Source organism: Carlito syrichta, unplaced genomic scaffold, assembly GCF_000164805.1.
Source record: "Carlito syrichta isolate Samal-C Ts95f unplaced genomic scaffold, Tarsius_syrichta-2.0.1 Scaffold315851, whole genome shotgun sequence".
Taxonomy (NCBI): Eukaryota; Metazoa; Chordata; class Mammalia; order Primates; family Tarsiidae; genus Carlito; species Carlito syrichta.
Window position 1 is genome coordinate 376,335 of NW_007259947.1, and position 12,507 is coordinate 388,841.

The 12,507-nt window shown below is 44.2% G+C and overlaps 1 protein-coding gene across 1 annotated transcript in view; it reads left to right on the forward strand.

Annotated features, from left to right (window-relative positions):
- The window catches only part of ABCA1 (ATP binding cassette subfamily A member 1), a 135,234-nt gene that overhangs the window by 94,538 nt on the left and 28,189 nt on the right, over window positions 1–12,507 (forward strand). The window contains exons 19-28 of the mRNA XM_008073464.2: window positions 1,895–2,066; window positions 3,338–3,469; window positions 4,393–4,535; window positions 4,722–4,859; window positions 5,731–5,951; window positions 7,153–7,225; window positions 8,155–8,357; window positions 9,582–9,630; window positions 9,818–9,931; window positions 11,322–11,470. Of these exons, the coding sequence (XP_008071655.1) occupies window positions 1,895–2,066; window positions 3,338–3,469; window positions 4,393–4,535; window positions 4,722–4,859; window positions 5,731–5,951; window positions 7,153–7,225; window positions 8,155–8,357; window positions 9,582–9,630; window positions 9,818–9,931; window positions 11,322–11,470 (1,394 nt within the window). The remainder of the gene's footprint in view (window positions 1–1,894; window positions 2,067–3,337; window positions 3,470–4,392; window positions 4,536–4,721; window positions 4,860–5,730; window positions 5,952–7,152; window positions 7,226–8,154; window positions 8,358–9,581; window positions 9,631–9,817; window positions 9,932–11,321; window positions 11,471–12,507) is intronic.

Here is a 12,507-nt window from a genome sequence, read left to right on the forward strand (position 1 = left end):
TCTCCTAATGCTGCTGCTGCTCTTGCTGACTGACTCTGGCAAATGATGGCTCCTGCTCTTTAAAAGACACCAAAACCACCCTAGGGGTAGAGAAATTATATGCAGCGCCTCTTTCCAAATTCTCTCATGCCATTTGTGTTCAATGCTATTGACTTATTGGGAGTCACTGTCTGGGACCCCGAGGGACATTTCCTTTGTTTTCTTGGCTTCTAGAAAAGTATCTTTTATCTTTATGCTTTTGCCTCCTCTCTCCCATAAATACTTTTTGTGCTATCCTAATAGGCTAGAAGAAAGAGGTAAAGAAATTGTGATTTGGAGCCATAGCTTTCCTGCCTGCCTTGTCATGGTGGGCTATGTGAGTCTGTGCCGGCTGACACCAAGTGGCCACCACAGAGCTCAGGCCTTGACTCTTAATGTTTTCACCCTTCATTCCCCAGAGCTCTAACCCTGTCTTGACTCTTGACCACAGGCAGAGATACCCACAGTTCAGCAAAGTCTCTGCCTTCCAGGGTCTTTGTTGAGGTTATTTGTGTTCAGTGTCCCTTTCTTTCTAAGTAGTTCATAGATCCTTTTCTGCAGATTTCTTCTGTGTTCTTTCCCCCGTTGCTAGTGATAAAAGTGTAATTCTCCTTAGTGTAGCCCATTTGCCCACTGTTCCAGCTGCTTCTCCTGCTGTTCTCATCTTCCTTTACCTCCTTTCTACACCTAGCTCCTGTTTTCATCACCTTGAACTGCTCATGGTTGCTGGAATATGTCATGTTCTTCCACACCTCCATGTTTGTACTGTTTTCTCTCACAGGAGTACCTTCTTTCTAACTTGCCTGGCTTTTAAACTCTTTCCTGCTCTTCAAGGTCTAGTTCAATATCCCTTCCCCTGAGTAGCCCTCCACGATTCTCAGGTAGTTAGTCAATCCTTCCCCTGAGCTACCATGACATGTTAAAAAAAACCAAAACTTTTTATTTTAAAATAATTATAGACTTACAAGAAGTTGCAAAAACAAAACAAAACCCAAAAAACCCACAAAACTGTAGATAGTTCCATTGTACCTTTTATCCAGTTTCCCCCAATGGTAGCACCATGTGTAACTATAGTACAATAGCAGAACCATGAAATTGACAATGGTGTCATTCATACCTTCTTCCGTGAGATTACAAGTGCTCACTCGTGTTTGTATTTAGTTCTGTGCAGTTTTATCATTTGTAGATTTGTGTAATCACTAACTCAATCAAGCTGCAGAATCATCCCGTCACCACAAAGCTGCTTCATGCTACCCCTTTATAGCCACAGCCATCTCCCTTCTTCCTTAGTTCCTGACACCCCTCATACACTAATCTGTTCCTCACTTTTACAGTTTTATTATTTCCAGAATGTTATGTAAGTAAACCATACAGTAGGTAACCTTTTGATAGTGGCTTTCTTTCACTCAGCCATAAATCCCTTGAGATTTATCCAAGTTGTAGTATGTATCAACAGTTTATCCCCCTTCATTGCTGAGTAGTATTCCATGGTACGGGTGTAGCATAGTTCCATGGCATTTTTAGATTTTTGAAATTATGTAGATATACAGTCTTTATTTGTCAGTTAAGTGTTTTTAAATTAAAATATTCACAATTGCATTTTTAAAATAGTTCTTAGCATCCTGTATTTTAACAGCTTGTCAAGTCTTTCTCTCCCAGTTGACTGTGAAGGCTTCTTTATCGTTTGTATTTCTATCACCAACACCAGTGTCAAAATAGGCTCTAATAAATGTTGATAGCCTCCCTCCTGCCTGTGAATCCCGGGTGGCCATGGCAAGAAGACAGTTCTGAAAGTACAGGCACAGCACTCTGTGTCTTTACATTCCATTCATCAGTACTTTCTGTAGGTTCATTCCTGTCTTCTCTCTTCTCACAGTCTGCATGGAGGAGGAACCCACCCACCTGAAGCTGGGCGTGTCCATTCAGAACCTGGTAAAAGTTTACCGAGATGGCATGAAGGTGGCTGTCGATGGCTTGGCACTGAATTTTTATGAGGGCCAGATCACCTCCTTCTTGGGCCACAATGGAGCAGGGAAGACAACTACCATGTAAGAAGAGGGTGTGGCTCTCATAGAATCAGCCATAGATAGGTTCTACTGTGTAGTTAGAAATTCCTACCTACGAAATTGCACTGGTCACTGGGGCAAGGGCAGAAGCACATGAGGAGTTGATGAGTGTGATAATATTATCTAATCATGAGAGTACTTTCTATGTGGTAGTTTCTTAGATAGTATTTCTTTAGCCTATAACAGGCTGGGGCTGTAGTTCTTAGAATTTTGCAGTGGTCTTTGAACATGAGGTCATGGCAGCCCTGAGAAAGGGTCTCCTTTGGAGCTGGTTTGGTCAAAACTGTAAAACAAGAAACCAGAAAGAAAGATTAGATATGTTGGAGGGAGATAGTGATTTCCAGGAACTCTGTCTCCAAGTAGATATGAAAGGCAGCTGGCTTGACTGCCTTCCCTGTGACTTCAAGTACCTTACAATGGATAGCATCGAAGGGAGCAAGGGCTATACAAACACCAGCGTTAGCCTCAAAGGCTTTCTTTTTTTTTTTTTGAGTTGGAGTCTCACTCTGTCCCCCAGACTGGAGTGCGGTGACCGGAAGCCTCGACCTGCTGGGGTCCGGCGATCCTTCCGCCTCAGCCTTCCCAGTAGCCGAATTATAGGCATGCGCTACCAAGCCCGGCTGATTTTTTGATTTATTGTAGAGATGAGGTCTCGCTGCCCAGGCGGGTCATGAACCCGTGGGCTCAGGCAATCCACTCACCTCAGCCTCCCAAAGGCGCGGGATTACAGGCTGAGCCACCGAGTCTGGCTTCCTCAAAGGCTTTCAATGTGGTTCTTCAACCTTTCCTGAGTGTATCTTTGGGAGTGATCCTATTTTTCTTTTATCTTCTTTTGTAAATATAAAACCAATGTATTATGAACATTGCAGCAAATTTTTTAAAAAGGCACTTAGAAATCCTACCAATCAACACAAAAATTTTTATCTTTGAACAGTATGTTCTGGCTGTCCATTTTTCATGGATGTGGTGCTAGGCATACAAAATATGTTTTAAAGTACACTTTTCCATTGCAGATTAGAAACTTCATTTTAAAAATACACAAAATTGCCACTTCCAACACATAGGTCCAATTCTAATTAGTTACTAAAGCAAAAGACTTCTGTACTTTGGGGGTTTATTAGGGTCCATTAGAAAGGAATGAAAGGGTTGCGGGAGGATGTCATACCTTTTACTCTATCTGCAGCCTGAATACAGCATCTAGAGTTAAGGGTGAGTCATGTCGAACTCCTGTGCATTTAAATTTTTGTCCTCAGGTCAATCCTGACTGGGCTGTTTCCTCCCACCTCGGGCACTGCCTACATCCTGGGGAAAGACATTCGCTCTGAGATGAGCACCATCCGGCAGAACCTGGGAGTCTGTCCCCAGCATAACGTGCTCTTTGACATGTGAGTACCAGCGGCACATTGAGAACAGGCCCTTTCTGGGTGGGTGTGTCACGGAGTCTTGGGAGGAGAGAGACTTGAGCATTTTACTTTCTCTGTGGGTGGCAGGCTTATCTCCCTGGACATATTGAGACCTCGTTGTCTTTTGTTTTTAGGAGAAGTGGGAGGTAAATTGTTGAGTGGGATGTTACATCAGTCCAGCCAGTGGATGGGGATTGGGAAACAGTGCTCTCTGTTATTGTCATTCTGGAGGACCTTTCAGCCCATCCTTCCCCCACCATGCTCCTCCCTGAGACCTGGTACACACTGCCCAGAACTGAAAGTGCGACGATGGCCCTGTGTTTTCCACTCAAGACATCTGCTCTCACTCAGGTTGTTCCACCATCATTAGGGCTCTGCCAGGGAACCTTTGTGGTAGAGCAGAGAAAGACCTGAGTTCTGTGACCTTGGTCAAGGCCTTTCCCCATTATGGGCCACAAGTTATTTGGGGGCTCATATGCTCCCCAAGGGCCTCTCTACTCTCAGAGTCTGAGGTCCTTTGAGGTTCAGGACTGCCCCAGGCTAATGCTAAGATGACGTCTTGGTTAATGAAGCCGTGGGGAGAGTCCTTTGAAGACCACATCTTGGGGGCCCACATCTTGGGGGCCTGAAATTTAAAGCTGCAGCTGCCTGGTGCTTGGTGGTCAGGACTGCTGGGAATAAGTTTGGAAGGGATTTGTCACATTTCAGCTTTGATTTCCTGAACAGCTTGTGTGGTCACTCACTGTTATTCTACCTTGAATCCTGAAAACTATTTTTCAGAAATTCACAAAGTTAAAAAGGAGGGGGAAGAAAAATGTACCCATTCTCTTCTGTTCTGGCTCAGGAGACATTATACTCTGGTGCATCTTGTAGGGCCCGGAGCTGACCTGTCCCTCTCTTCCCAGGCTGACTGTTGAAGAGCATATCTGGTTCTATGCCCGTCTGAAAGGGCTCTCAGAGACACATGTGAAAGCAGAGATGGAACAGATGGCCCTGGATGTTGGTTTGCCACCTAGCAAACTGAAAAGCAAAACAAGCCAGCTGTCAGGTGAGGCCCAGTGCTACCTTGTCCATCCCTCCAACTACACACGCAGAGGAAAATCAACAGCTACCCAAGTCCCAGGCTGGATGGGTGGGTAGCAGAAACGTCTACCTGGCTGTGTCTCCAGACTTTTGCCTTTGTTCACCATCTGGGGTTGTTCCTGGAGTTTGTCTCTCTCTCTGTTTCTTGTAGGTGGAATGCAGAGAAAGCTGTCTGTGGCCTTGGCCTTTGTGGGGGGATCCAAGGTTGTCATTCTGGATGAACCCACAGCTGGGGTGGACCCTTACTCCCGGAGGGGAATATGGGAGCTGCTGCTGAAATACCGACAAGGTGACTGATGTGTATTTATTCTGCGTCATGAACTGGGAAAGAGAGGAGTGCTCTTGAGAGTATGATTGTATCTCTTGGCTGTTTTTGTTAGGGTATGCAGAATTACTTCTCAAGGAAAATATGGAACTTCTTTTCTTAAAGCTCAGTGCTCACTCATGGTATGGGGGTGGGAGGCCTGTCTTACAAGACACTTAAAGCTTGTACTTCATTACCTAGAGGCCTGCAAGAAGAAGAGAAAGGGGGATAAAGGGCATCTCTTCTGTGTCCCCAAAGCCCCCAGTGCTACCTCTGACATAGAGCTTATACATGTAATTATGTTCCCCTATAGAGTGAGATTCCTGAGAGCAGAGGCCATGTTTTTGGAGATTTTTGAGTTCCCAGCATGGTATACTAATTTTATGTTTGTTGAAAGAGTGAATGAATTCATGAGTAGAGTAGGAGAGGGGCAGGACCAGGACTAGCAGTCTGCTTAGAGATATGTTGTGGTACAGTAGGAGAAGCACCGGCTTTGGAGTCAGCTCCAGTTGGCCCTAAGAGTTTGAGCAAGTCTTGCCTTAGTTTCCTTACCTATAATAATTGTGGTGCTTACTTTGTAGAGGATTAAGTTAAGTGAGAGTGCAGGTAAACCACCTAGCATAATGCTGGACATGGAACAAGTTCCCAAATAAATGCTGTTCTTATGTCTCTGAGGATGCAGTGACTGTACCCAATGTTTTGTTATTCTAGGGATCATAACCACACAGGGCTGAAGGTGGCTTTCAGGATTCTTTCCCATGCTTATCTCTGTTAATATCTCTGTAGTCCTTGCCACTATCATCAGTGAGAACTGACAGATCTCGCTGTCCCATATCCTTGTGTTTGTGCCTGGCAGGCCGCACCATTATTCTCTCCACACACCACATGGATGAAGCAGACATCCTGGGGGACAGGATTGCCATCATTTCCCATGGGAAGCTGTGCTGTGTGGGCTCCTCCCTGTTTCTAAAGAACCAGCTGGGAACAGGCTACTACCTGACCCTGGTCAAGAAAGATGTGGAATCCTCCCTCAGTTCCTGCAGAAATAGCAGCAGCACTGTGTCATACCTGAAAAAGGTGAGCTGCAGTCTCAGTGCTGGGTTGGTGCTAGATCCGGGCAGTCAGGACTTGTTGGCTCTGAATGGCTTGTCCACCTCTACCCTTTTGCCACATTGAGGCCACCATCTCCCTGCTCTGTGATTCCTTTGAAGTCATATTATACCTCACACAGGGAAACCCCAGAAGACCTCTGTTTCCAATGTACTAGTTCTGCTGAATCTCATTTCCTTTTTTCCTATGGGGTATGATGAGTGATGGAGAAGGTCCTTGGAGGACACTGTTGTGTCAAAGAAAAGAAATTTGTCAAGAGGTCAGAGCCTTGGCCACACATGACCTGCTGTTCCTGCACATTACCTTTCAATCTTTTGACCTTAATTTTTAAACTAAAAAACAGCAAATATTTATTAAGCACTGATTTCATGCTAGACAGACTCTGGGCATAAATAAACTTTTTTATAGTATTTTTTTCCATTTAAAAACTATTTTTTTAAACATCTATCATCTCAAAGTGCAGAGAGATTCTGGGAAGAAGGTATTATAGTTATTATCTTAGGTGAGGGAAGTGAGGCTCTGGTAGCTTATTCAAGGTCTCCCAGCAGGCAAATAACAGAGGAGGGACCAGACCCAGTAACCAGGTATGCTTCCCTTTGTACCACAGTACATGCCCGAGATTTATCTGTGTTTTGAAACCAGAGACACCCGATGCATTTATACCCCAACCTTGGACTTCTATCCACTGACTTAGCTTTTAACTAGAGCCTCCTTACTCAAGTGTGGTTGAGGATCAGCAGCATCAGTTTCAATGGGGAACCTGTTAGAAATGCAGCAACTTGGGCCCAACTTGGACCTACTGAATCAGAATGTGCATTTTAACAGGGTCCCCAACTGACTGAGCATACATGAAAGCTTGAGAAGCATTGAAATAGACAAGTAGCAGGTAAAGCCCATGCCTGAGACAGTTGACAAATTCCTGGTTGCAGCATTCTGTTGATGCCTCTGCTTCCCAGCCTCTTATCCCCAGGAAGTGAGGCTGTCCATGTGGTACACACATTAGACAGTGGTCTCTGAAGCCATGGCTGCCATTTGCATGCATCCCAGGAACAACTTTTTGCTTAAATTTTGACACAACAGAGCTTCTTGGAAGCCCTCCCCAAGAAGGTGGTGGTGGCTGTAGCTTGCTCGGTCCCTGACCCGTTCTCACCTCCTTCTTTGCCATCAGGAGGACAGTGTTTCTCAGAGCAGTTCTGATGCTGGCCTGGGCAGCGACCATGAGAGTGACACGCTGACCATCGGTAAGGACACTCTGGGGTTTCTTATTCAGGTGGTGCCTGAGCTTCCCCCAGCTGGGCAGAGTGGAGGCAGAGGAGGAGAGGTGCAGAGGCTGGTGGCGCTGACTCAAGGTTTGCTGCTGGGCTGGGGCTGGGTGGCTGCAGGGGTGGGTGCAGCTTGGTGGCGGGTTGACCTCATGCTTGCTGGGAAACCTGGGGCTTGGTTTGGGAGCTGGCAGGGCAGAATTCCAGAGAATTAAGATGATTGGGGTTTGGGAAATCCCTCAAGGAAATGGATCTGCCTAGACACTAGATACCAGGGTTGAGGAGCTGAAAGCCAAACCAATGGGGAGGGATTTAAGTTCAGTGTATAAGGAGGGTGAGAGCCCAGGAGATCAGAAACGGCCTTCTAAGTTTTCCTCAGGCATTGTTTGTAGGAGGCCAGTGTCACTAGTAGCATGTATGGAACAGAAGTCTTGACCCTGGCCATCTCTGCCCAGTCCTAGCAGTTGGAAGTCCCAGGAAGACTTCTATTTTCACGAATTGTTTGACTGACTCTATTGAGATAAATGAGGGGGCTTCCTTTAAACATTTAGAGAAGTGTGAAGAATCTTGTAAGATTCCTTTACTTAAGTTTTCTATTGAAGAATCCTAGAATTTAGGCAATAGACACTAGGCTTTCAACCTCAGAAAGTCATCCATCTATCCTGCATTGAGTACCTACAATGTGCCTAGCTTTGGTGAAACAAAGATAAATAAGACATAGTCTTCCTCCATGTCCCCCAGAACTCTCAGGTCAGAGATGAACATGTGGAATAAAGCATCTGGGACAGGTGTGCAGTATGAGCAGCAGGCTTCTGAGGAGTAGGAAAAGGGAGAAGGTGGGAGATGGCCAGCTCTTACTATGGAGTCTCTGAGCTGACTGAACCGTCTTTGCACTCTGGTCCCTGCAGATGTCTCCGCTATCTCCAACCTCATCAGAAAGCATGTGTCTGAAGCCCGACTGGTAGAAGACATTGGGCATGAACTGACCTACGTGTTGCCGTATGAAGCTGCTAAAGAGGGGGCCTTTGTGGAACTCTTCCATGAGATTGATGATCGGCTCTCAGACCTGGGCATCTCTAGTTATGGCATCTCAGAGACTACCCTGGAAGAAGTAAGTTAGGTGGATGACTGACAGAATATAGCAGAACCAACAATCCTAAGGCCAGATATGCAGCCCACATTGGGGACAGGATTATTATGGAGATAATAATTAAGTTTTTAAGGTTGCTAACATGTGGGTATTGTCAGCCCCAGTTAGCCATTCAAGATTGTAGTGGGAGATAGCAGGAAAGAAATACTAAGATTGTACCCTCGTGTAACTCTGTCATGGCCAGCTGTCAACTGGACTTTCATGCATAGAAAATGACATTTATGGATAGTCTGTCTGTGCCAGGTGCTGATATTGGTATTTAAAAAAACTATTATAACCTCATTTAAGCCTCATAACAAGATGAAAAAAAAAAATGACAGTTAACGCTAGGCTGGGACTCAGAATCAGGGGTTTAGGGCTTCAAAGCCCATGTTTTCTTCATCCATGTACCACCTCCCTTCAGAGACAACCAGTAGCATATATGGAACAGAAGTTTTGACTCTGGTCACCTCTGACCAGTCCTAGCAGTTAGATGTTTCTAGGAAGACTTCTGTTTCTATGAACTGTTTGATTAACCCTCTACTGAAGATAAGCTTTCTTTAAACATTTAGGGAAGGGTGAAAAGCATAGAAAAGTTGTCTATCCCAGTGGTCCCAAAGCTTGACTGTGCAGCAGAATCATCTGGGGCTATTACTAATAATAAAAAATTCGAAGACTTGGGTTCAGGACCTGAGAATCAGAATTTTTGGTGGTAAGACCTTGTATGCTTCCTACATAGTGGTTTGTAGACCAGAGTTTGGAGATCATTGATCTCATTCATGTTTGAATCTCTGCCGTAATATTTCTAGTGATGGGGAATTCATTTCCTCCTTATCAGTCTGTCTTGGATAACTTATCACAGTGCTAGTCTACTCAAGGGTTTAGAGCCGCAGACCTGAAAGAAGCCGCTTGACTCATTCCCTGTAGGTTCAGAACAAATTTCTTCCACTGCAGTGTCCTAATGTCATAGCTTTAATTTGAAAATGATTGTCTGGATTGATAACTCTCACTACTGAGGAAATGTTCTCTGGCAAAAAGGACTTCTCTCCCAAGTGACTCTGACAAAGTGTTATTAATAAATGTGGTTTCCACTTTTCTCTGTCTTGAGGGGCTAACATGCCACTCAGTAATGTAATAATCATGGTAGTGATGGCTACTCTCATAATGCTGATGCTTATTATGTTCTCAATTGCTCTTATTTTTCAGATATTCCTCAAAGTGGCTGAAGAGAGTGGGGTAGACGCGGAAACCTCAGGTAACCCTCTTAAGGGGATGGCACGTTCTGGATAGTGCCTGCTGCAGGGCTGTTTTAGATTACTAGTGTTGTACTTTTCCCTTGGAATTGTTCTATTGCATTCTCCTCTTTAGTGTATAGGTTTGTTACAGATGGAGGTTTGTTTTGTTGCAAATAAAATGTTGAGATTCCTTCCTTTTGTCTTCAGATGGAACCTTGCCAGCAAGAAGAAACCGGCGGGCCTTTGGAGACAAGCAGAGCTGTCTTCGCCCATTCACTGAGGACGATGCTATTGATCCAAATGATTCTGACATTGACCCAGGTCTGTTTGGGCAAGATCAGCGTTTCATTGTTTGAATGTGAATTTTTCTCTTATGTTCTTCTCAGCTGTTTTCTTTTGATGACTTGGCTAGATCCCTATCAAGTCCAAAGGGTAGTTAGAAAATGAGAAAAGCCATTTTTCCTTTCCCAGCATTGTGCATATGGTCAAACCTGAAAGAGGCCATCCTCATTACTTCCTTTATTTAGCTGAGATCTTTCTCTCAAGATACACTTGAGATGGTGCCTCAGTCCTCTGAACCCATTTATTTGTTATCTTTTCTGTAGGGTCCCAGTTTTTGGCATGCATTAGGTACTTAAATGTCAAATAAATATTTATTGAATGGATGAATGGTTTTTAAAGAGTCAGAAAGGGGGATTTGTTTTTAGAGTTAATTGTACTATATGACTTAACTATTTTGAATGAGTATGTCCTTGTGTGTTTAACTGAGATGGATAGGGAGGTAAAAAAATCAAACAATATTGGTAAGATGTCAAAGCACTTCAGTTAGGAATCATTAGTTTAAGACAAGGATTTCTATACCATTTTTAGGAACTGAAAACTTTTTGGTTTTCCCATCCCTGGTCACATGGGTGTATGGCTCTTGTGTTCTCCCTGATTTCATACATTATCAATACTTAGATCATTTGAAATACGGCCACTTTTTTTTTTTTGAGATGGAGTCTCACTCAGTCGCCCAGACTGGAGTGCAGTGGCTGCTCCCGGCCACCACAGCCTTGACCTGCTGGGCTCCGGCGATCCTTCCGCCTCAGCCTTCCACGTAGCTGGAACTACAGGCGCGCGCTACCACGCCCGGCTCATTTTTGATTTATTGTGGAGATGAAGTCTTATCAAGTTGCCCAGGCGGGTCTCGAACCCGTGGGCTCAGGCAATCCACTCACCTCAGCCTCCCAAAGGCGCGGGATTACAGGCTGAGCCACCGAGCCTGGCTAAAATATGACCACTTTTTACCAAAATACAATAGATGGTAAAGGAATTGCCATTGTGTATTCTCAGGTATGTCAGCCTATGTACATGGTCTGTTTCTTAGACCATTCTATAAGAAATTGGTGATGACTTGATTTATCTTAATGGCTTGCTATAAAAACCAGTTACTTGTGAACGTGTCTCCTCAGTTGTCTCAAGGTACCTGCATTTTCTCCACTCACTAGACAAGGACTGAAAGTCAGAGACTGCTAGTGATGGGCATTTTGAGTGTTAACTTTTTCTTGTATATAGACTTGTCATGAAAGGCCTTTACTTTTACTCTGAGATGCTTTAAGCTTCAAACACAAGTCTCCCAAGATGGTTGCTGATGATGCCAGAGGAAGGAGCATGACGATGTCAAAAATACATAAGATAAAAGGTGATCCTCAATGTTGGCTTCTTGCAGAATCCAGAGAGACAGACTTGCTCAGTGGAGTGGATGGCAAAGGCTCCTACCAGGTGAAGGGCTGGAAACTCACACAGCAACAGTTTGTGGCCCTTTTGTGGAAGAGACTGCTGATTGCCAGGCGGAGTCGGAAAGGATTTTTTGCTCAGGTGAGATGTGCTGTTCTAGGTCAGAAACTCTGGCTTCATGAGTAGGATGCATACTTCCTGAACAGTGAAGGCAGAATAACATATGGTCAAGATAAAGATGCTGGAGCCAGAGTAGCTGTATTTCAACCCCAGTTCTGTTTCTTGACACTTGTGTATCTGCTGGCAAGTTACTTCCCTGTGCCTTAATCTCCTCATCTGTAAAATGGAAATATTAATAGTACCTATGATATAGGATTGTTATGAGAATAAAAATAGAGTGTTTACAATGGGGCGTGACATTTGTTAGTGCTTTGTTTTGTGTGTATATATGAGGGATTAAAAAAACCTGGAATTGTTTTTTGGAGGGCAGGCCCCTTGTAATACAGGCTTTCCCTGATAAGTAAGTGTTCTAGGAACTTATCGATATTAGTGTACTGGCTAGTGTTGCTGTGAGAAGCTGCGTTTGGCTTCAGCAAATTTCTTTTGGAGGTTCTTTCAGTGTGTTTGCTGATTTCATTATAGGTGATTTATGAGTGCACCTGCCCACACTGCGCTTAGTGTTCAGCAGTTTTTGACCAAAACGGCATGACCCCTGTACTCTGAGTGACTTTTTTTGTGTGTCCCTGGATGAAAAAAGTTTTTGAAGGAGAAGTGAAACAAACAAAAGGCAGAAGTACTAAAAGTCATCAGAATTGTTGAGTTCAAAACCTGTTTTGAGCAGAGAAAGTGTCTTGATAGGTGTGTTGCATCAAACAGAGTATTTCAAAGGTGACTGAAGTTTAAACATGTAAGAATAAATACACAATTTTAAATAAATAAATTCCAGTTTTTAAAAAAATCTCCCTTGTCTGTTACTTTTATTTTATTTTATTTTATTTGAGTTGGAGTCTCACTCTGTCGCCCAGACTGGAGTGCAGTGGCCGCTCCCGGCCACCGCAGCCTCGACCTGCTGGGCTCCGGTGATTCTTCCGCCTCAGCCTTTCGAGTAGCCGGAATTACAGGCATGCGCTACCACGCCCGGCTGATTTTTTGATTTATTGTAGAGATGAGTGCTCGCT